Here is a 26,220-nt window from a genome sequence, read left to right as displayed (position 1 = left end):
ATTTAATCAGAGGGTACTTTCCGTTGCTTGCATGGAGAGAAACCTACCTAATATGCAACTACACTACATTTGATGATTTTACTTCTCTTTTTAAAATCCTTGCAAGGTTGTTACCACCTGCAGGCCATAATCAAAACTCCTTAGTTTGTATTGTAATAGTTCTGTATTGTGGCTTATTTTATAATGGATTAACGCATTAAATCATACAAATTTGTAATAGATAAAAATATCAAATCACTAGGTTATACACCTGAAACTATTATAATATTGTATGTTAATTATAATTTTTTAAAAAACCCTCCTTAGTCTGGCAAGGAAGGGTCCCCATTTTTTAGTCCTACCCTTCTCTATGCAACCTCATACATTTCTTCCTCATCCGCTTAGTTTCAGCCAGATGGAATCACAATTTCTATCACATACTGCACTGTTTATTTACTTCAGTTAAAAGCACAGTTCCTTCTGCCAGGATCGCCTTTGTCATTTTATCTACCTGGTTAATTCCAAGTTGTTCTTTAATGCTTGGTTTAGGTTTTATCTTCTTCAAGAAGCTTTTCCTGACATCTCTTCTCCTCCTTGGCTTAGTTAGATGTCCTCTCCATGAAGTAAGTCCCTAGAGGATTGCCCAAGGATTCCCAGGGAAGTGGAAAACTACGGCGCCTAAGGGTGGGGATTCTGGAACCAGACTGCTTAGGTTCAAATCTCATTGCTATCTTTTTACTACTTGACGTTGAGCAAGTTACTTACAACATTACTTACACAAGCACTCACTGTGCTTTAGTATAAATCTCACAGTGTTGGGCTTCCCTGGTGGCGCAGTGGTTGAGAGTCCGCCTGCCGATGCAGGGGATACGGGTTCGTGCCCCGGTCCAGGAAGATCCCACATGCTGCAGAGCGCTAGGCCCGTGAGCCATGGCTGCTGAGCCTGCGCGTCCGGAGCCTGTGCTCCGCAACGGGAGGGGCCCCAACAGTGAGAGGCCCGCGTACCGCAAAAAAAATTTAAAAAAATATAAAAAATAAATCTCACAGTGTTGTTGTAAGCATTAAGTGATACACACAAATTATTTAGATCAGTGACTGGCATCATTAACGCTAAATATGTGCTAGGTATTATCCTGAAATTTATTTCTATCACAGTGCTATTATTGCTTTTTATTCGCATCATCTTCTTTAATCTGTGCATTCCTATCTTGTCTAACTCTGTATTTCCCAGGCACTTAGTAGTCGCTCAATAAAAATTTACTAAAAGAATATATGAGTAAATAGACATTGACAGTGTTTTACAGTTTATAAAGCACATGTGGAACACTGCATCATTTCTCACACCTCAAACAGTAAAATTAGAATTGCTTTATTTAAAACTCTATATAGAGGAAATATTTCTTCCCTGATATTACAATCAATACTTCCCCAAACTCACCTCTCTTTTTTATAACCCTCCACACACACACACACATTTGTTTAATGTTTATTTAGGGTCATTTTACTGACCATTTAGTGACTGTAGCTATACAAGGCAGGAATTGACAATATCTTTATAATTTTTTTAATATAAGGGGAAGAAGCAGGAAAATCATCCCCACTATTTAGCAAGAGAAGAGAGATTACAGGTGTATGTGTATGTGTATGTGTGTGTGTGTGTGTGTGTGTGAACATTTATAATACAGTTGACCCTTGAATGACACAGGTTTGAACTATGCAAGTCCAATTATACTGGGATTTTTTTTTCAATAAAAATACAATCGGCCCCCCGTATCTGCAGATGCAGAATCCACAATGCAGTATCCATGGATATGGAGGGCCAACTATGGGACTTGAGCATCTGCAGATTTTGTTATCCATGGTGGATTCCAGAACGAATCCCCTGTGGGACTGACAACTGTACTGGCTTTCTGTGACCCTAGACATGGCACTTGAACTTCTCCTCTGAATTACTTTTGGACCTGTAGTTAAAGACTATCACTTTGAAGAGGCATCAAACGTGTTACAAAGGAGTGTGGATTATCTTTCCCACTCTAGTATCTAGTGGCTTTTACAGGAGGCCATAATGTCATTAGCAGAATGGGGTCCAGGTGTGGAAATGAGCTCTTATTTTCATGTAATATTATTATATGACATACAGTTTGCACAACACAAATACCATGAATAGTCAGACTTACATAGTTTGCTTAGCACCTAATATTAATTACTAACATTAGTTGAATACTTGCAGTAATCAAGGCAAGGTGGGAAGCAATTTCATGTACTACCTAATTTAATCCTCATGACTACCTATAAGGAAGATAGTATCATTATCCACATTGTATAGATAGATGACCTCAGGTTCAAGGAGGTTGAATAACTTACCCAAGGTCACACAGCTATAGTAGAGGAGCCAAACTTTAAACCCATACAATCTAATTTCAAAGCCCATGCTTTAAACATTATAACATACTGTCTCCTCTGGTTAGGAATACTCCCGGAAGTACTGGAATAGCTCAGTATGATATTGTGAAAGAATGTACCTCTTGTTTCTTTATGTATCAGCACACTGCAATTGTAAAATGCTTAGCTTTGTGTCTGACATACACTATATATTCAAATACACATATATCACCAAATGGTAGCCACATTTACAGTTAATACTGGCAGGCAGTATACGTAGTAAGAACACAGGCTTAGGCACCAAACAGACTTGGATTTGAATCTTTGCTCTGCTACTTATTAGGAGTGTGACATCTATGAGCTTCAGTTGCTTTTTTGGAAAAATTTGGCTACTAATACTTGTTATAAAGCAGTAGTAAAACAAACTATACATATATATTTATATAATATTTACATATCTTTATATTCACACATATCCAACACTATATGGTGTATGTGAATCCTTTGTGCCCTGTACCTACCTAGAAGAGGAAACCAAGATCCAGAGCATGATTTGACCACAATCATGCCATTTGCAAATGACAAAAAAAGACCACTGGGGCTCCCCTGGTGGCGCAGTGGTTGAGAGTCCTCCTGCTGCTGCAGGGGACACGGGTTCGTGCCCCGGTCCGGGAAGATCCCACATGCCGCGGAGCGGCTGGGCCCGTGAGCCATGGCCGCTGAGCCTGTGCGTCCGGAGCCTGTGCTCCGCAACGGGAGAGGCCACAGCAGTAAGAGGCCCGCGTACCGCAAAAAAAAAAGGAAAAAAAAAAAAGACCACTGAATTCAGGTCCTCTGAGTCTAAGATTAAGACACTTTAAATGCAGGTTGTTTACTATTAAATTATTTTCATTCCTACTGAATTGCTGAAGTTCATTTTAAAAAGAAATCTGTCTGCCCTAGTCCCTGTTTTTCCAAAAGGTAGTTCTATACCAGCTAAACAACTTCAGTACAATTTATTACTTCTTTAGAAAAGACTTGAACATCATTTACAAGTGAAAAAAACTATAGCATATAAACCTTTCAAATCTACTTTTTTAATTCATTCAGAAATATAAAAGATATATTTGTTTTAGCTAAGTAAACCATATTTATGTTAATGTATTCTGATGTTTCTCACTGATGTCATAATTTTGCAGAATGTATTCCAATGAGGCTGAGAAATGCAGTCGTATTAAAAACATGTTTATTTGAGTATGGCATTAAATAAATACGAATATTAAGATCTAAGGTATTTTAAAATATATTATGTTTTGTTACTTTTCTCTTTTTTTATTTGTAGCTTATTTTCAATTATCCTTATCGTTGGAGGAGGAGAATTGGCATGGACAACTCAGAAGAGTGAACAACAAATTCCCAGATTATTATATTTGATTCTGTAATATATTATGGCTGCAGAGTGCCAAAACAAACACTTCAAATGTAAACAGCTCAAATGAGCTATCTATTTGATATAAAATAGGTTTTAAAAATACCAGATGTTTAGTGAATTTAACTAAGCCAACTATACTTTAAGGGCTAAGCTTTTTTACTTGTATTATTCCTTTGTAATTTATGGTTGTTTTAGACAACTGCATTCATTTGTTTCCTTGATCATGCTTAGACTGAACAGAGTACAGAGAGTAGTGTGTTGGCTCACAGAGAAAAGCTACCTAAAAACTGGTGGGAAATGACTTGTGGAAAATCTTCACTTTAAAGATAAACCTCTGCCAGCTTTCCTCTTTTTTCCCCCATACCTTCTGCTTGATGATCATCTCGTTGATGTCTTCAAGATCACCCACCATCACCCTCTGTGATTTTATAACACGATCAAGCAGAGACAGCCAGTCGGTAAGTTCTGTCCAAACCCGGTTGAAATCTGCCAGAGCAGGTACCTCCAACAGCAAGGAAGATGGCATTTCTAGTTTGGAGACGGCAGTTTCCTTGGTAACCACAGGTTGTGTCACCAGAGTAACAGTCTGACTAGGAGCTGAATTTTTTTTTTTCAAAAAGGAAAAAAGAAAAAAAGAAAAATTAGAAACACAAGAAGCCGATTTCAATAATAATAAAACTAATTTAAGTGTAACAATTTGAGCCAAAGTATTCTTTATGACATTTTAAGTATAATTTAAAAATTATAAGTATAATTTATAAAGTATCCTAATGTGGATACTTTATATAGTACCATGATAGAAAAATTCAAAGTTTCCAACTTTTCATTAATACACATTTAACAATCTTTCAAAATGATTTTGATTATCCTCACGGCTGAGCAACTGATTTAATTCAAAAAGTCCTTCTCTATAACAATTATACAGGTTGTGGAATTGGTAAAGAAAAATATAAAGTATTCAGGCTTTGCCAGGTGAATAAGTTTTACTTATTTTTTTCATTCAAGGGGAAGAAAAAAGTAAAGATTGGATAAGATCTTAATCCGAACTTATGATTTCCTTGAATAGGAAGTAAATTAGTTTGGAGGTAGACTCTAGGGAAATCAAAGCCAATGAAATGTTCTTGTCTTTGCTCTGTATTTTATACTGGGAGCAGCTTATATATTTTTTCCTTTTCTTTTAGACTGGTAATAAAGTGGCTAGCAGTGAAGAAAACCCAAGCTACATTATTTTTGGAAAATCAGAGCTAGGAAAGTTTTTCCACTTGGATAGTGAAACACTGTTCAAGGTTATTAAGAAATATTAAATTAATATGAATAGTGATGAACACTGTAGTGTAAGGTAGCACATGGTAATAGTTAAAATCTGAAGTTCTTAACTTCAGAGTGAAAACACTTGGGAGAGAATCCTTCTCTGTCTTAGGAACTCTGTGACCTTGGTTAAGTTACTAATCTTCTCTAAATTTCAGGTTTTCTCTTCAGCAAGGAGGGATAATGACAGGATAAATGTCAAAGGGGCAGTTGTACAGATTCAATGCCTAATACAAGAAATGTACATAGAACAATACCAGAAAAATAACAGGAAAAATATTAGCATAGTTCTGGACACTAGTAGGTAAGACTGTTAGGTATTACTATTTTTATAAATACCTGATAAATAAGAAGCACAGTGATAAACAAATATGGTAAGAAGTTAGAGATAAGGAGTCGAAATACATAAAATATTTGGGGAAAACTCAGTCAAAGGTCTTGTGTGGCCCTATATGTACTGAAGGGGGCTGAATTTGCTGGTGTGAATTGATACTAAATACCAACAGCTGGATTATCAAAGGTGAGTGAAGAAGGGCAAGAAATGTCAGGTCTAGTTTATAGGCAATGGCCTCTGGAGCCTAATATATCCAGGAGACTGGTCAAAGAAAGAGTGGCCTATATAGTTCAGAAGGGAAGCTTTGAGGGAAAGCTGCAAAACACAACATCTCAATGGGAAGCCTGAGAGGCATGGATGACAAGAGGACTGTTCTAGAAACATGAAGAAAATGTGCCATACTGGCATTCCATTCTGAGGTGGCCATAAATTACTTTTCATGGTTATATTACTTTCTGTTTTTTTAAGGTTATCTTTTTGTTAGAGAAGATGATGAAAGAAATGGAGGCAAGTCTCTTGTCTCTCAAGCTTCTTGGGGAGAACAAGAGGTTCCTACAGATGGAAGAAATAATCTTGAACAAGGTAGAAAGAAAAAAAGTGAGGTGTCAGATGGAATAAAAAATGAATGCCAAGAAGTAATGACTGAAGGACAATGATACTGAGGAGACAGAGAAGAAATAGTTTCCCAAAGCCATATCTCACTACTCTGAGGCTTTTTTCTAGAAAGAATGAAACATAATTTGAAGCAGAAATAGCATTTGTGATCCAACAGTCTAGTAGGAGAAAGCATGGGAGCCAACAGGATCTAGCAAGCTTAAAAGGGATTCCAAGAGAGGAGCTGAATCCCTGGAGACAATGCATGGGTGAGGATGAAAAGAGAGCTAAATTAAAATATCACTGTAGGAGCTAACTGTGGAATGTCTAGCTGAATAGGAAATATGGACATAATTGTTCTGAAAATAGATAACAACATACTCAGGCAACATACAGTATTTTAGGAGGATTTCAAGGTTCTGGGAAGTGTCAGTCAAGGCTGTTTTTTTTTTTTTTTTTAACTTGACTTATTGAAAAATTCACCCTCAAAAGAAAGAAGGAATGCGATTTTTTTCTCTAGACATGCTTCTGACCAACAAAGAAGTGTTTAATGAAGTGGAAATGATCACGTCATCTTAAATTTCTCTACAATGAAGGACGAGAATGCAGAGAATCATCAGACTTCAACTGTTTTCTGGAAAACACATGGGGGGGGGCGGAAGGCAAAGTCTATTGAAAAGAAAGGCTAGGACCAGAGATCGAAAAACAGAATGTTTTAAGATGACTAAAAAGTACAATTAATATTGGGATGATAAATCACAAAATTCTCCAATGAGGAAAAAGTATCACCAGGTAGAAAGACAGATGAAACAGATTCAGAGGAGAGTTGAGAGGTAGAGCAATGCTGCCATCTGTGCCCTAGTGATGGGCAAAGGATCTGATTTATGGACCGGTCAGTCAGGCCATGGCTGGTCTTGTCTCCTCCAGCCCTCAACACCTGAAAACATCTTTATACCAATGGGGAAGGGAGGAGAAACTTTCCATTTTGCTCACTGCTTTATCTCCTGCACCTCCCACAGGTTCTAGAATCTAGTAGGTGCTCAATTGATGACCTCTGAATAAATGAATGAAACAAACAAAAAAAGTCTATGCACAGCAAGATTTTCAGTAAACTTAGAGGCCTTCTATCCAAGGCGAGTGCTAAAAGAGAACATCTAAAGACAGTTTCTCGAAGCCTAGAACATAGAACATGCCAAGGCTCTTGCTGTTTAGGTGATTTTAGTTATTTTAAGAACAAGAAAATAATGAGCCACTGCTTGGGGAAGGCAATGGAAAGTCAAATATTAAAGGGAGAAAATAGAGCCAATCAATTCTTATGTTCCCTACTTTTCTATCAAGGGGGGGGGAAAGCAGGAAACAACACTGGATCAAGAAGCAGAGTATAAAACAGACAATCTAAGGCTAGACTGTTGGATTTAAACCCTTGCTCTGCCATTTTTTAGCTGTGTAACCCTAGGCAGGTTACTTAACCTCCCTGAATCTCCATTTACTCCTCTTTAAAATGGAGATTATAACAGTACTTCCCTCACAGAGAGCTGGTCTTACCACTTCCTAGATACACAATCTTGGACAAGATTACAAGCATCTGGATGTAAGGGATTATACCATGCTTGCTAAACTGAACTTTTCTGAACCTCAGATTATTTACCCGCATAATGAGGAAAACAGTACCAATCACATGGAATTGTTCTAATTAGTATTTTATGAATTGACATGTTAAGTCACCTCCTAGCATGTATATGTGTGTGTTTTTTCCTCCTCCTTTCCCTTTTGCTGCTCAATGTTTATTGGCTGCTCACTTTCTAAATTAGCATGGCTTTCCAGGTCCTGTGCTCTTAGAACCAGACTTCATACTCCAGCTTCATCTCCCTCCATTCTTCCCATGCTTCCCCACACCTCAGTTGCTATGTGGCATTCTCCCATTAGCACAGACCATCTCACCCTTTCGTGCCCTTCCATATGCTCTATATTCTTCTTGAAAACTCCTCTCCCTTCCCCAGACAAAAGTCTCAAATCCTTTTCAAATACGAACTCTAGATTTCTATGTTTTGTGGAGGACCAGGGTAAGTTTATAACTAAAAATCTCTATGAAGCATAGAATTACACCATTCTTTTGGGTCTTAAACACTTTGAATCTTTAACATTTTATTACTGAAATCTAATCATCGCTAGGAAGAACAAAATCTGGCACCATTATTAAGGTTGGGGAATTTTAATTTTATTTGTAATATAGCTAGAGGGTAGCCGATAGTACTTGAGAGCTGGATTCTAAACTCCAGAATTGGGTCTCCTAGAGAAAAAAAGTGCTATAACATGAAGTAGAAAAAGGCTAATCTCCATCTATTACACACATTTTTTTTTTTTTTTTTTTGCGGTATGCGGGCCTCTCACTGTTGTGGCCTCTCCCGTTGCGGAGCACAGGCTCCGGACGCGCAGGCTCAGTGGCCATGGCTCACGGGCCTAGCCTCTCCGCGGCACGTGGGATCTTCCCGGATCGGGGCACGAACCCGTGTCCCCTGCATCGGCAGGCGGACTCTCAACCACTGCGCCACCAGGGAAGCCCAAGATTCAGATGGTTTTTTTTTTTTTTTTTTTTTTTTTTTGCGGTATGCGGGCCTCCCACTGGTGTGGCCTCTCCCGTTGCGGAGCACAGGCTCCGGACGCGCAGGCTCAGCGGCCACGACCCACAGGCCCAGCCGCTCCGCGGCATGTGGGATCCTCCCGGACCGGGGCACGAACCCGTGTCCCCTGCATCGGCAGGCGGACTCTCAGCCACTGCGCCACCAGGGAAGCCCCTACACACATTTTATTAGGGTCAATTCTATCTACAACACTACTTGAAATATTTCATTCTTCCTAAAAAGACTTGTCTCTAGATCCATGTATGTGCACATACTTTAGTTTTTTTTATTAAGCAAGATGCTTCAATGGAGAAATTTTGAGGTCCTGAGAACATTTTAAAAAAATAAATTTATTTTATTTATTTATTTATTTTTGGCTACTTTGGTTCTTTGTTGCTGTGTGTGGCTTTCTCTAGTTGCGGCGAGCGGAGGCTACTCTTCCTTGCAGTGCGCGGGCTTCTCATTGCTGTGGCTTCTCTTGTTGTGGATGGAGCATGATCTCTAGGTGCGTGGGCTCAGTAGTTGTGACTTGCAGGCTCTAGAGCACAGGCTCAGTAGTTGTGGTGCACGGGCTTAGTTGCCCTGCGGCACGTGGGATCTTCCCAGACCAGGGCTCAAACCGGTGTCCCCTGAATTGGCAGGCAGATTCTTAACCACTGTGCCACCAGGGAAGCCTGAGGTCCTGAGAACATTTATCAAATTTTATTATGTATATCATATATTGACTCATACTGCATATTCAGATGCCTCTACTTTTAGCTAAAGAGAAAAAAAATTAGGTTGTTTCTTTTCCACTGTCCTTTTACTAGAAACATAAGCACATCACCTCATTAGGTAAAGTGTGGGCTGGCTGGATCTGTAAGGAGGCAGTTTAAGTGGTTTTGTCCAGACTGAGCCACAGAATCTTGACACCAAAGGTCAGGCAGGGATATTTAGTCATTCCATGGGAGTTTTCTGTTAACTCCATAATTTAAAAGATGGAAAGATGGGCCTCCCTGGTGGCGCAGTGGTTGAGAGTCCGCCTGCCGATGCAGGGGATACGGGTTCGTGCCCCGGTCTGGGAGGATCCCATGTGCCGCGGAGCGGCTGGGCCCGTGAGCCATGGCCGCTGGGCCTGCGCGTCCGGAGCCTGTGCTCCGCAACGGGAGAGGCCACAACAGTGAGAGGCCCGCATACCGCAAAAAAAAAAAAAAAAAAAAAAAAAAAAAGATGGAAAGAGGATTTGTTGAGAGTTCTCTCAACCCATAACCCTAATCAGGGAAGGAGTTAGGATACATAAACGACTACACAGAATCTTAAGCACGAAGTTCTAGGATGGGTTTCCAGGTTCTCCTCCTTAAGGAGCATGGAAAATGGCTTCCCCTCCAGCCGGCAGGGATCCTTTCCTCCATGCCCCGTTTAACGCCCGTGCAGTTTGATCTGCTTGCCTGGATGTCTTGCCTCAGGCCACTGTCCAGGGTTGCAAGGAGTTGGCCCTAGGAATGGCTGCTTCAAATCTCTGCTTCTTTAACCATCACCGAGACCACGGACATTCTTCTCAAGTCCGATGGAGGAAGCATCTCTTCCAGCATGGGGTTAGGTGGAAAACAGTCCTTAAGGTGTCACACTATTAACCGTCCCTCCAGCAACAGGGGCTAGTGTCCTTGGTTAATCAATTCATGTCAGAACCACATGTATTACAATGTGTATCACTAAGCCAGGTAGATAGATACACACATCATATATATGTGTGCATGTGAATAGATATGTGCACGCACACACACACACACACACACAGAGCCTGTATAGTCTGACTACTAATAATTGTAGCATAACGTGTTTCACATGTGTTCATTAGAAAATTAAGATAACTCTACTAGAAATTGTATTTTCCTTCCACAGTTAAGCATACAAAAAGTCAAACTCAAAATTGCTGAAAGGAATCAAGTTTGGCACACCAGAATAGTAGCATGAGTAATAGTAGGTGTAATATACTATTGTAAACCACAGCTTTGCTGTGAGTATTTTGTTGATTAAAAGGTGTTGGCTTTAGGAGGGAACTCTCATTTTTTCAAAACTGCTGGAAGAATATTTCTCTAGTCTAAAATTTTAATTGGTTTCGAGGGTACATGATTAGTCAGACTAATAGCTTTACTCAGAGCTTTAGAGGAACTACTAAATCTTTTAAAAAACACACAATGTGTTTGGAATACTTCCTTTGAAGTATTCACACGTGTTTTTTTCTGTAATTGACAGGTCTCCTTTGGTTGATAAGAAAGCAAGGAACACATTTTATTTCTAGCTTTGTTGTATGAATGTGGGTAATTTTTTTGTTTACTTTGATATTTGAAAAATCAGTCAACTGACGAAATGATAAATTATTGGACCCACACTAACACAGATACCTAAAAAGTACCATTTTGTATATGTGGTTAAATTGAATTACTATCTAATACTAGAGTTATAGGAAAGATTGTTTTAGCTACTTATCCGTATCACCAATAGATAAAATAACCATTCTCCATGTAAGCAACACGGGAAAATATTTTTCTTTTTGAATATTTAAAAGGATGGCATGTAGCTTAATGAAACATACAAGAAAGTACATGTTACCAAAATTATAAATCATGCATGGACTCAAAAAGAAACTCACTTCTCTCTAAATATTTGTAGTCTGTAGGTACATGTGGAAAATTAGAAACAAATGTTGTGAACCCATAAACATTTATTTTTCTCTATATTCTTTCTTATCATTCTAAAGAGGAAATAATATATATGATTCAACTCTCATCAATTATTTACCTTTTAGCACAATAAGGGCTTGTGCTATACATGGATGAGTCCTAGAGAACTGGAAGTCAAAGATTCATGATAACCAACCATACTTCTGGATTTTAGAAACAAATTTTTTGGGTGTAACAGCCATAGACTTTTAAAGCTTAGTGATGCTACTTTATCATTTTTTAATTGGTTCTTTTCTGCTACTAAGAATATAATCCAGATAAGAAATATTTACTGCTACTTGGAAGAGAGATTACTACCCACACTATCACCACAATCATTTACTCAGGGTTTTCTGTATGCCAGGCAAGTTTACTTATAAGCCCTGTTTTATTTAATTTTTACCAAATGATTTTCAGGGTTAGCATTATTCCCATTTTACTAAAAGGTAAAATACTTTGCTCAGGATCTCACATTAACAAGTGACAATGCCAAGACAGTGTGCTTAACCATTACACCTATTTCTAAGACTGATATGATCATCAGATACTTCTCCTACATGTCCCACTCAATATATAAAAATTATTAAATTCTCAAATACTTTTGAATCCAAGAGCTATGGCTTATAATATATAGTATCCACAAAATAATCTAATACCCATTCTAATTAGGGAGAGAAGATCACCTATATAAAAATATAGGTTATAAAAATCAAGTGAATCTGGCTTCCTCCCACAAGGTAGATACTATTCTTGAGAAATATCTCCAACCTGACTTCACGCAAACTTGCATCCTTTCTTCACTAATTTGAAGATAGAAATAACCCTTGCCTTTCCCCCTTTTTAGTTTGCATCTTCTAATTTTCATATATGAATTCTTACTCATATATGGATTCATAACTCACATTATATAAATTCTTCATACATGCACTCAATAGAAAGCAGTGTTTCTCAACCTTAGCACTGTTGATATTTTGGCATATATAAGTCTTTGCTGTGGGTGGCTGTCCTGTGCATTGTGGGATGTTTATCAGTATCCTTGGTCAGAGCACCATCCCACTTTTGATAACCAAACATGTTTTCAGACATTATCAAATGTCCTCTGAAGGCAGGGAAATTGCCTCTGGTTGAGAATCACTAATTGAAAGGGTTTTTAATTTCTCTCTTTCTCAGGCTCTCTCCTCCCCTCCTCTTCCTGTGTGTGTGTTTTGGGGGTGGGTGGGTATGTGTGTGCGTGGGTGTGTGTATGGTTTATATACTTGCTTAGCATTTGTAGTGGACATACTTTATGCCTATCCAAGTTTGTGCTCTCTTATACCTCAAATTACAGATTAAGTGAAATTAAGTGCTTCTCTTAACCTCAGGATATTGGGCAGGCACTGAAGAAATAGTAAATACTTGAAGCTATAGCTATGAGGGAATAGTAAATAATATTACACAGGAAATGCCATGAATATAAAAGTGAAAGCATCTCTGGTAGAGAGTAAATGTCCACAATTTCTTTTTCTTCCTGCATCTATACCCTTATAATGAGATATTCCAGATGCTGCCATCGAGAGCTGTAGTATATTTCTCCATTCATTGAATATGGATTGGCCAAGTAACTTGTTCTGGCCAATGGGATATTAGTAAAATGACACAAGCAAAGGTTTGAGAAAACCTTGGCCCTTGGGCTATGCTTGGAAACCTTTCACCACTATGTGAACTATGCTAGCCTACTGAATGATGACAGACAAGTGGCCCTGTCACATCCACTGTCTCATCCAATAACCAAGTGCCAGTCACATGAATGAGGCCATTGACTACCAGCTGACCATTAATACATGAGTGAACCCAGCTGAGACTAGCAAAAGAACCATCTAGATATGCCCAGCCTAAAGAAGACCCGCAAAATCATGAGCTAGATGAATGATTCTTATTTTAAGCCACTACATGCGGGGGTAGCCTGTTATACAATAATAAATAACTGATACATTTGGTGGTAGCTTGTTATACAATAATAAATATCTGATACAACATACATTTTTACCTATTAAAGACTTGCATCCGAAACAAGATTTAAAATGACCCTCCCGTTGCTACAGAAATAAAACAAATGCTGATCCAACAAAGAGAACACAGTTTAGAAAAGAAATAGTCTTCAAGTTAAGGTGTGAAAGACAGAGAACTGAAGATGCACACAATCATTCTATGATGCCTGTAAATCAGGCAGCCAACATTTTATAGGATATTTGAAAAGCAAAGCCTTTAGTAAAATGCATTGTTAATATACTTAAAACAATGTAAATGAAAAGAGTACAGAATGCAATAATGAGAGCCATAAAGTAGGTAGCCCAGTGCAGAAGACAAGAGGAGGAAAGCCAGATCAGACCATAATAAAGACCATGCTGGGCTTCCCTGGTGGCGCAGTGGTTGAGAGTCCGCCTGCTGATTCAGGGGACACGGGTTCGTGCCCCGGTCCGGGAAGATCCCACATGCCGCGGAGCGGCTAGGCCCGTGAGCCATGGCCGCTGAGCCTGCGCGTCCGGAGCCTGTGTTCCGCAACGGGAGAGGCCACAACACTGAGAGGCCCACGTACCGTAAAAAAAAAAAAAAAGACCATGCTACTGATGAAGGATAATCATCAATTCTAAAACAGACATCAGAATAAAATCCATATATTCATTTGGGTATAACCAGCTAGAGAACACTGTACAGTTCTCATTACAGCAAATACACTGGTATTCTACCAAAATTTTTAGCACCTTGAAAAATTATTGAATTAAAGGATCCAATGTGTTGTTTGTTTTTTAACGGAATTGCTCCTACCTGAATATTAGAGATAAGATTCTTCAGTAAAGCATGAGCAAAACCAGGTAAGCAGCGCTCTCTACATAATTCAGTCTAAATGAGTCTCATATTTGTTTGAGTAAGCTACGTCTTTACCCTAAGTAACAAAATAACTAGCAATGAGTTTTTTAAGTTGTTAAACATGTGCCAGGCCCTCACAAGCCTCACCCTTGAGATGAGATAAGCTACTTACAGTATCAAATTTATCTTTTTCTTCCTCACCAACCCAGTGCAATGTCTGATACATACTAGGGTCTCAAACAACATTTGCTGCTGTTGTTATCCAGATTAGAATGAGGCATAATGTAATCCTTAAGGGACGTATAAGAGAGAGGGAGGGAGGTGGAAAGAGAGATTGATTCATTACAGTTTCAATCTAGAGTTTTATCAGGCAGAACAAAGGGAGAGGAACCATTAGCTGCAATGTAAATGAAGCAGTATTAAGTAGTTTTAACATGTAGACTCTTTTGGTCTGAATTCATAATGATACCTTATATCTTTACAGAACTTTAAACAGTATTCATTTTTAGTAATTTTCTCCACTGACTTCTCACCACAGCACTCCAGTGTGGGCAGGGAGAGCATCACTGCCACCAATTTATAGGAGAGGAAACTAAAATTTGGATAAATTAAAATACTTTTCCAGGAGGAACCAAGATGGCGGAGTAGAAGGATGTGATCTCACGCCCTCTTGTGAGAACACCAGGATCACAACTAGCTGCTGGACAATCATCGACAGGAAGACACTGGAACTCACCAAAAAAGATACCCCACATCCGAAGACAAAGGAAAAGCCACAATGAGATGGTAGGAGGGGTGCAATCACAGTAAAAATCAAATCCCATAACTGGTGGGCAGGTGACGCAAAGACTGGTGAATACTTATACCACAGAAATCCACCCACTGGAGTGAAGGTTCTGAGCTCCACGTCAGGCTTCCCAAACTGGGGGTCCGGCAACGGGAGGAGGAATTCCTAGAGAATCAGACTTTGAAGGCTAGTGGGAATTGACTGCAGGACTTCGACAGGACTGGGGGAAACAGAGACTCCACTCTTGGAGGGCACATACAAAGTACTGTGCGCATCTGGACCCAGGGGAAGGAGCAGTGACTCTGGGGGAGACTGAACCAGACCAACCTGCTAGTGTTGGAGGATCTCCTGCAGAGGCGGGGGCTGGTGCTGTTTTACCGTGGGGACAAGAAGACTGGCAGCAGAAGTTCTGGGAAGTGCTCCTTGGCATGAGCACTCCCAGAGTCTGTCATTAGCCACACCAAACAGCCCAGGTAGGCCCAGTGTTGGGTTGCCTCAGGCCAAACAACCAAAAGGGAGGGAACCCAGCCCCACCCATCAGCAGTCAAGCAGATTAAAGATTTACTGAGCTCTGCCCACCACAGCAACAGTCAGCTCTACCCACCACCAGTCCCTCCCATCAGGAAACTTACACAAGCCTCTTAGATAGCCTCATCCACCAGAGGGCAGACAGCAGAAGCAAGAAGAACTACGATCCTGCAGCCTGTGGAACAAAAACCACATTCACAGAAAGATAGACAAGATGAAAAGGCAGAGGCCTATGTACCAGATGAAGGAACAAGATAAACTCCCAGAAAAACAACTAAATGAAGTGGAGATAAGCAACCTTCCAGAAAAAGAATTCAGAATAATGATAGTGAAGATGATCCAGGACCTCAGAAAATGAATGGAGGCAAAGATAGAGAAGATGCAAGAAATATTTAACGAAGACCTAGAAGAATTAAAGAACAAACAAACAGAGATGAACAATACAATAACTGAAATGAAAACTACACTAGAAGGAATCAACAGCAGAATAACTGAGGCAGAAGAACGGATAAGTGACCTGGAAGACAGAATGGTAGAATTCACTGTTGCAGAACCGAATAAAGAAAAAAGAATGAAAAGAAATGAAAACAGCCTAAGAGACCTCTGGGACAACATTAAATGCAACAACATTCGCATTATAGGGGTCCCAGAGGAGAAGACAGAGAGAAAGGACCTGAGAAAATATTTGAAGAGATTATAGTCAAAAACATCCCTAACATGGGAAAGGAAATAGGTACCCAAGTCCAGGAAGTGCAGCAAGTCCCATACAGGATAAACCCAAGGAGAAACACATGGAGACACATAGTAATCACAGTGACAAAAAATTAAAGACAAAGAAAAATTATTGAAAGCAGCAAGGGAAAAACGACACATAACATACAAGGGAACTCCCATAAGGTTAACAGTTGATTTCTCAGCAGAAACTCTACAAGCCAGGAGGGACTGGCATGATATACTTAAAGCGATGAAAGGGAAGAACCTACAACCAAGATTACTCTACCCCGCAAGGATCTCATTCAGATTTGATGAGGAAATCAAAAGCTTTACAGGCAACCAAAGTTAAGAGAATTCAGCACCACCAAATGAGCTCTACAACAAATTCTAAAGGAACTTCTCTAAGTGGGAAACACAAGAGAGGAAAAGGACCGACAAAAACAAACCCAAAACAATTAAGAAAATGGTCAGAGGAACATACATATCGATAATTACCTTAAACGTGAATGGATTAAATGCTCCAACCAAAAGACACAGGCTTGCTGAATGGATACAAAAATAAGACCCATATATATGCTGTCTACAAGAGACCCACTTCAGACCTAGAGACACATACAGACTGAAAGTGAGGGGATGGAAAAAGATATTCCAAGCAAATGGAAATCAAAAGAAAGCTGGAATAGCAATACTCATATCAGATAAAATAGACTTTAAAATAAAGACTATTGCAAGAGATAAAGAAGGACACTATATAATGATCAAGGGATTAATCCAAGAAGAAGATAACAATTATAAATATATATGCACCCAACATAGGAGCACCTCAATACATAAGGCAACTGCTAACAGCTATAAAAGAGGAAATCAACAGTAACACAATAATAGTGGGGGACTTTAACACCTCACTTACACCAATGGACAGATCAACCAAAATGAAAATAAATAAGGAAACAGAAGCTTTAAATGACACAATAGACCAGAGAGATTTAATTGATATTTATAAGACATTCTATCCAAAAACAGCAGATTACACTTTCTTCTCAAGTGTGAACGGAACATTCTCCAGGATAGATCACATCTTCAGTGACAAATCAAGCCTCAGTAAATTTAAGAAAACTGAAATCAAATCCAGCATCTTTTCTGACCACAACACTATGAGATTAGAAATGAATTACAGGGAAGAAAATGTAAAAAACACAAACACATGGAGGCTAAACAATACATTACTGAATAACCAAGACATCACTGAAGAAACCAAAGAAGAAATCAAAAAATACCTACAGACAAATGACAATGAAAACAGGCTGATCCAAAACGTATGGGATGCAGCAAAGCAGTTCTAAGAGGGAAGTTTATAGCTATACAAGCCTACCTCAGGAAACAAGAAAAATCTCAAGTAAACAATCTAAACTTACACCTAAAGGGACTAGAGAAAGAAAAAGAAACAAAACCGAAAGTTAGCAGAAGGAAAGAAATCATAAAGATCAGAGCAGAAATAAATGAAATAGAAACAGAAAACAATAGCAAAGATCAATAAAACTAAAAGCTGGTTCTTTGAGAACATAAACAAAATTGATAAACCATTAGCCAGACTCATCAAGAAGAGGGAGAAGACTCAAATCAATAAAATTAGAAATGAAAAAGGAGAAGTTACAATAGACACCGCAGAAATACAAAGCATCCTAAGAGACAACTACAATCAACTCTATGTCAATAAAACGGACAACCTGGAAGAAATGGACAAATTCTTAGAAAGGTATAACCTTCCAAGACTGAACCAGGAAGAAACAGAAAACATGAACAGACAAATCACAAGTAATGAAATTGAAACTGTGATTAAAAATCTTCCAACAAACAAAAGTCCAAGACCAGATGGCTTCACAGGTGAATTCTATCAATCATTTAGAGAAGAGCTAACACCCATCCTTCTCAAACTCTTCCAAAAAATTGCAGAGGAAGGAACACTCCCAAACTCCTTCTACGGGGCCACCATCACCTTCATACCAAAACCAGACAAAGATACTACAAAAAAAGAAAATTACAGATCAACATCACTGATGAATATAGATGCAAAAATCCTCAACAAAATAGTAGCAAACAAAATCCAACAACACATTAAAAGGATCATACACCATGATCAAGTGGGATTTATCCCAGGGATGCAAGGATTCTTCAATATACACAAATCAATCAATGTGATACACGATATTAACAAATTGAAGAATAAAAACCATATGATCATCTCAATAGATGCAGAGAAAGCTTCTGACAAAGTTCAACACCCATTTATGATAAAGACTCTACAGAAAGTGGGCATAGAGAGAATCTACCTCAACATAATAAAGGCCATATACGACAAACCCACACAAACATCATTCTCAATGATGAAAACCTGAAAGCATTTCCTCTAAGATCAGGAATGAGACAAGGATGTCCACTCTTGCCACTATTATTCAACATAGTTTTGGAAGTCCTAGCCACGGCAATCAGAGAAGAAAAAGAAATAAAAGGAATACAAATTGGAAAAGAAGAAGTAAAACTGTCACTGTTTGCAGATGACATGACATGATACATAGAGAATCCTAAGAATGCCACCAGAAAACTACTAGAGCTAATCAATGAATTTGGTAAAGTTGCAGGATACAAAATTAATGCACAGAAATCTCTTGCATTCCTATACACTAATGATGAAAAATCTGAAAGAGAAATTAAGGAAACACTCCCATTTACCATTGCAACAAAAAGAATAAAATACCTAGGAATAAACCTACCTAGGGAGACAAACGACCTGTATGCAGAAAACTGTAAGACACTGATGAAAGAAATTAAAGGTGATACAAACAGATGGAGACATATACCATGTTCTTGGATTGGAAGAATCAATATTGTGAAAATGACTATACTACCCAAAGCAATCTACAGATTGAATGCAATCCCTATCAAATTACCAATGGCATTTTTTATGGAACTAGAACAAATCATCTTAAAATTTGTATGGATACACAGAAGACCCCGAATAGCCAAAGCAGTCTTGAGGGAAGAAAACGGAGCTGGAGGAATCAGACTCCCTGACTTCAGACTATACTACAAAGCTACAGTAATCAAGACAATATGGTACTGGCACAAAAACAGAAACATAGATCAATGGAACAAGACAGAAAGCCCAGAGATAAACCCACACACCTACGGTCAACTAATCTATGACAAAGGAGGCAAAGATATACAATGGAGAAAAGACAGTCTCTTCAATAAGTGGTGCTGGGAAAACTGGACAGCTACATGGAAAAGAATGAAATTAGAACACTCCCTAACACCATACACAAAAATAAACTCAAATGGATTCGAGACCTAAATGTAAGACCAGACACTATAAAACTCTTAGAGGAAAACATAGGAAGAACACACTTTGACATAAATCACAGCAAGGTCTTTTTTGATCCACCTCCTACAGTAATGGAAATAAAAACAAAAATAAACAAATGGGACCTGATGAAAACTCAAAGCTTTTGCACAGCAAAGGAAACCATGAACAAGACAAAAAGACAACCCTCGAATGGGAGAAAATATTTGCAAACAAATCAATGGATAAAGGATTAATCTCCAAAATATATAAACAGCTCATGCAGCTCAATATTAAAGAAACAAACAACCCAATCAAAAAATGGGCAGAAGACCTAAATAGACATTTCTCCAAAGAAGACATACAGATGGCCAAGAAGCACATGAAAAGCTGTTCAACATCACTAATTATTAGAGAAATGCAAATCAAAACTACAGTGAGGTATCACCTAACACCAGTTAGAATGGGCATCATGAGAAAATCTACAAACAGCAAATGCTGGAGAGGGTGTGGAGAAAAGGGAACCCTCGTGCACTGTTGGTGGGAATGTAAATTGATACAGCCACTATGGAGAACAGTATGGAGGTTCCTTAAAAATCTAAAAATAGAATTACCACATGATCCAGCAATCCTACTACTGGGCATATACCCAGAGAAAAGCATAATTCCAAAAGATACATGCACCCCAATGTTCACTGCAGCACTGTTTACAATAGCCAGGTCATGGAAGCAACCTAAATGCCCATCGACAGACGAATGGATAAAGGAGTTGTGGTACATATACACAATGGAATGTTACTCAGCCATAAAAAGGAATGAAACTGAGTCATTTGTTGAGACGTGGATGGATCTAGATACTGTCATACAGAGTGAAGTAAGTCAGAAAGAGAAAAACAAATACTGTATATTAACGCATGTATGTGGAACCTAGAAAAATGGTACAGATGAACCGGTTTGCAGGGCAGAAGTTGAGACACATATGTAGAGAACAAACATATGGACACCAAGGGGGGAGAACCATGGTCAGGTGGGGATGGTGGTGTGCTGAATTGGGCGATTGGGATTGACATGTATACACTGTTGTGTATAAAATTGATGACTAATAAGAACCTGCAGTATAAACAAACAAACAAACAAACAAAAAACAACTAATACTAAATTTTCTTTGGGTTATTTGTATGGAAATATGTTAATATAAATGTTTCAGACATTACATGAAATTTCTAAAAATCGCATATGTTCTCGTATAATGTTATAAGTCATAATTCTAGTTATTACTTTAAAATGTATATCTCAGAAATAACTAAAAATAATAATAATAATAATAACCTTCCCTTTAGGGTTTTCATAGATGTCCTTTATCAGACTGAGAGTGTTTACTTCTGTTCCTAGTTTGTTGAGAGTTTTTATTAATGAATCGTTGTTTAATTTTGTCGGATGCTTTTTCCGCATCTTTTGAGATGATCATATTGTTAATATTTATTTTTCTATTAACATAGTGAATTGCATTTATCAATTTTCAAATGTTTAAACAACCTTGCATTCCTGGGAAAATCTTAAATTGTCATGATATATTTCCTTTTCATATATTGTTTAATTTTGTTAAGTATTTTTTTTCCATTTATGATCACAAGAGATTCTCTCTTGTTTGTTTGTTTTGTAAAGTATCAGTCTAGCTTTAGAGTCAGGATAAGTTTAACCTTAGAAACGAGTTTGGACAGTGTTCCTTTCTAGAAACCAAGAATGACCTCTGGGCAAAGGCTAGTGAAGAAATGAGGACTTCAGTCCTACAGCCACAAAGGATTGAATTTTGCTAACAACCTAATGAGCCTTAAAATGGACTTTCCCTCAGTCTCTGGATAAGGGCCAAGAACAGCTGACACCTTGATTTTGGCCTTCTGAGACCCTAAGCAGCGTACCCAGCCAAGTCTGCCAGACTTCTGTCCTGGAAAACAGTTATAGAAATTATAATTTTTCCTTAGTATACATATTTAAAGCTTACATTGCCCACTAAGCATTACTTTGGCTTAATGAAAAAAATAATATATTATTTTCATTATCAATCAGTTCAAAAGATTGCCTAATTTTCCTTGTGCTTTTTTCTATTTGAGGATTTTTATAAATATGTGAAAAAATTTCCTTTTCATTGTTGAAGAATTTTAATTTATATTCTTTGTGCTCAAAAAACATACTATGTATAATTTCATTTATAACATTCCTGTTGTGCTTAGCATATGATTTATTTTAGCGAATGTTCCATGTACACTTGGGAAGAATGTGTATTCTGCTGTCATCAAGTACAGTATTCCATAATTGTCAATTAAGTTGAGTTTCTTGATAGTATGGTTCAAATACTCTAGCTCCTTAGTAATTTTCTGTCCTCCTATTCTATTGATTACTCAAAGAACAGTACTGAAATGTCCAACTATAATTGTGGATTTATCTACTTCTTATTTCACACCTTTAGTTTTTGCTTCATGTATTTCAAAATTTTGTTATAAGCTGCATATAGCTTTAAGATTTTTATGTCTTCTTGATAAATTGACATTTTCATTGCTATAAGTGAACATTAGAAATAAAAAAAAAAAGTTATTCAAACTACCACGAGGGTGTGACTCTCTTTCTGAGCCCACCCGTGTGTCTATCCACATGTACTGTACTCTTCTTTTCTCCTAATAAACACTTTACTTGTTTCTCTAAAAAAAATAAAAAATAAAATACTTCCCCAAGATCAAAATCTGGTAAATTAGAAGGAAATTCCTGAGCAATCTATATTTTGAAAAGGAAGGCTCTGAGTTGACTGATGAAAGAGGGATTCGTGAAAAACAACCCAATTAAAAAACCTGCAAAGGATGTGAATAAAATACGTCCTTGAAAGAAGATATATGAATGGCCACTAAACTCATGGAAAGATGATCAACATCACTAGTCATGAGGGAAATGCAAATCAAAATCAGAGAGAGAGAGCGCAAACGAGAGAAAGAATAACAAGTGTTGGTGATGATGTGGAGAAACTGGAACCCTTGTGCACTGTTGGTGGGAATGTAAAATGGCACAGCCACTGTGGAAAACAGTATGGACCTCCCTCAAAAAGTTAAAAATAGAACTACCATATGACCCAGCAATCCTACCTCTGAATATATAGTATATCAAAAGAATTGAAAATAGGAACTTAAAGAGATATTTGGACACTGATGTTCACCTAAATGTCCATTGACAGATGAATGGATCAAGGAAACATGGTATATGCATACAATGGAATATTATTTAGCCTTATAACAGAAGGAAATCCTGTCATATGCTATAGAGTTTGTTTTGCAAGACAAAAAATTTCTAGAGACCTGTTGTGCAATGATGTGCATATAGTTAACACGACTGTATACTTTAAATGGTTAAGATAGTAAATTTTATGTTATGTGTTTTTCGCCACAACTTTTAAAAAAGGAATCCATGGACCAGCCAAAGTGTGGACTTTTTCCTTTCCCTTCTGGGTTAAGGAGATTTAAAAGAGATCTTTGAATACCAAAATAAATGCCATCCTATAAATAACAGTGGTTCTGATACATTAAGCCCAGTGAAAAATGATCAATTTATTTTCCTGTCATTGTATCCTCTTTATAACATTTGTGGGGTAAGAAGAATATGCCAATACCTCTCTGTAGCGGATATTCTGGTGCTCCATCCGGGTTCTCTCCTGGAGTTGATGGACCCACACTCCAGATACTATTAATAATGACTGATAATGGGTCACAGCTACATCTCTCCCTGAGGCTTGCTGTTGGTCAGTACAAGGATATTAAGCCCCAGCAAACCTGCCTCAATTTAAGTCAACTCTGAAGGATGAACCCAGCTCCAAAACTCCCTGTCAGATTGGCTTAGGCTGCAGTATCAACTGCATTGTGGATCAGCCTCTCCCTCTGTCCAATAATGCCACCCTCACTTCCTTGCAGGTGGATCCACCAAGACTAATTCCCAATAAACCTTCTGTATGCAACTTTTTGTCTCAGAGAATGCTTCCAGGGAATCCAACCTAAGACACCATCTTTTGACACCATCTTTTTTTTTTTTTTTTTTTTTTTTTTTTTTTTGTGGTATGCGGGCCTCTCACTGTTGTGGCCTCTCCCGTTGCGGAGCACAGGCTCCGGACGCGCAGGCTCAGCGGCCATGGCTCACGGGCCCAGCTGCTCCGCGGCATGTGGGATCTTCCTGGACCGGGGCACGAACCCATGTCCCCTGCATCGGCAGGCGGACTCTCAACCACTGCGCCACCAGGGAAGCCCTTGACACCATCTTTTGACACCTTAGACACCTATATACATAAGAGTTTGTTTCTAATACATAAAGGTAACATGATGTTTCCAGTCATTCAATCCTGGAATAATATTACTTAAAATTATTTATTGATATCACATGTTATATAATTCAATATTCAATTGAATGCTCTTGAAAATGACAAAAAAAGCATGCAGAGGATGGGTGGCAATATTTATTGCTTAAGGGTTTATAAAATGTTTTTATATTCTGGTTATACTTGACTTGCAATTTATCATCCGAGTTGCAGTTTCATAAGTAGAATTGGAACCCATCCTATAACTAAAACCACAAAGAGCTTGACAAATACAAATACTAAAGTCTTGAACTCTGTCTCCATAATGACATTGGAAATGTAACTGTTATCTTGTGTTGGTTTGAAGTGATTGTGCTGGGCTAAACTTAGCTTTTAAAGTTCTGGGTCAGTAAACACATTATGAACTGCAGGTATGGCAAACACACTAACTGAAGTAGTGAAACTAGCTACATCAAAATCAATTCATGTTTTCATTTAACTTGTAGAAAAGCGCACCATGCCCACAAGTGCAGTAACTACCAACTATACAACAGGAACCAAAAATCAAAGGTAGAAAACAAATACCAATTATGAAGGGAAAATTGCTTCTTACAAGCACAAAAATAAGATTATGTTTGTTTCTTTAACTCATGCCCACCGAACCATCTCAAATTTCTTTTGAAAGTAGGAGAGGTAATCATAAATAAAAACACTGTTCAGTGGTTATAAATCATGCTATTGAAATGGCTACACTCCCAGGAGCATTAGCGTGATGGTTTTCATGCACATACTTGCTATTGCTTCGTACCAGAATCTCATTGTTCTAATCCTTTGGATGAATGGGTCTCAAATTAAGAGTGTAAAGAGAGCTTGGGAAAGCTGTGAGTCTACAGTTCATGGTTTCTGAAACAGGAACATTGCTTACCTTGTTCATTTAAAAAGATTTGTTAAGCTGCAGTGTTATACAGTTGATTCATTCTAAACCTCTTATTTCTGCTTCTTAAGAACAGAAAATTTTATCAGATCAGGGCTAACGTTCATTGCTTTAAAAAAAATCAGTACATCATATTTAAACCCTAGTAACACTGGTGCTTTTTCCATGATGTCAATGTTTTATATAAAAGATATAGAATTACACCAAATTTTGCATTTAAAAACAGTACTTGAAAGTCAACTTTTAAGTAAAATGAAATTAGATTTAAGATTCAAATAAATGGTCTAAGGTAAAGTTAATTAAACAGTCCACAATAGAAAACCGTGCTTTATTTTTTGTTAGGAGAAAGGTAGTGTTGGGCTTTACCCCACAGGCATACAAGGCCTCTGCCTGCCCAGCTTCAAGGCTGAAGAAAGAGCCTGGAGTCAGCAACAGAGACATCAATGGTTTAATGGATGGGGGAGCTTACATGTCTGAAGCAAGGTCCTGGAGCGACACCCCAGCTTGTGCGGCGGACGGCAGGCAGGACATGGCGGCAGTCTTCCCTCCCAGTTTTGGGTGTGTGGGGGGGTGAGATGGCCAGTTATAGGGGAATTGACATCAGGTGGGCTCACTAGTTACTGGGGAAACCAGTAGAGGGGCATGCCCCTCAAATCACTTTAATAAGAACAATCACCAGCTGGGGCCTGGGGCAAGTATACAGTAAGGTCACTCATGTGGGTAAGACACAGGCGAAACAGGCACTGGTCGGGCAGGGGATATACAGAGAGCAAAAGAACAGCCATCCTGAGTGGCCTGGCCATATAGGTAATCTTTAAAATTGATGTTTCCTTTATCCCAAGATATTTTGGTTAGAACTAGAAGTAAAATATATTCCCCTCTACTACCATTAAAATTACAGCCTACAGGAGAAAGTAGAAGACAAGAATGTAGTAGATTTGGACTTGGTAGGGCCCCACAGGGTCCTGCTCGGTTTCATGCTTGCTTCAGTGAGTACAACTAAGCAAAAGCAATTGAATACAAAGGTAAAAGTAAAAGAAACTGATCCAGTATGGACTAAAGATTTGCTCTTCCAGATTATACACTGAGTTTCTGTGATGGACCAGGCATTGTAACGGTCACTAGAGTAACAAGGATATTCCCTGTCCTCAAGGATCCTCCCTTCTGGTTTGCGAGGAAATGCCATGTGGCTGACAGAGTCTTGGTGCTCCAGCCAGGTGTCAGGCCTGAGCCTCTGAAGTGGGAGAGCTTAGTTCAGGACAGTGGACCAAGAGAGACCTCCCAGCCACACATAATGTCAATTGGCAAGAGCTCTCCCAGAGATCTCCATCTCAATGCTAAGCCCCAGCTCCACTCAACGACCAGCAAACTCCAGTGCTAGACACCCCATGCCAAACAACTAGCAAAACAGG

The 26,220-nt window shown here is 38.5% G+C and overlaps 1 protein-coding gene across 2 annotated transcripts in view; it reads right to left on the bottom strand.

Moving 5' to 3' along the window:
- Nucleotides 1–26,220, bottom strand: part of DMD (dystrophin) — a 2,087,389-nt gene that overhangs the window by 651,298 nt on the left and 1,409,871 nt on the right. For both annotated transcript variants that reach the window (XM_081221405.1, XM_081221404.1), the window contains exon 51: nt 4,137–4,369. In XM_081221405.1, coding sequence (XP_081077531.1) covers nt 4,137–4,369 — 233 coding nt within the window. The remainder of the gene's footprint in view (nt 1–4,136; nt 4,370–26,220) is intronic.

Source organism: Mesoplodon bidens (genome assembly GCF_964165515.1).
Source record: "Mesoplodon bidens genome assembly, chromosome: X".
Taxonomy (NCBI): domain Eukaryota; kingdom Metazoa; phylum Chordata; class Mammalia; order Artiodactyla; family Ziphiidae; genus Mesoplodon; species Mesoplodon bidens.
This window is presented reverse-complemented; position numbering and strand designations above follow the sequence as displayed.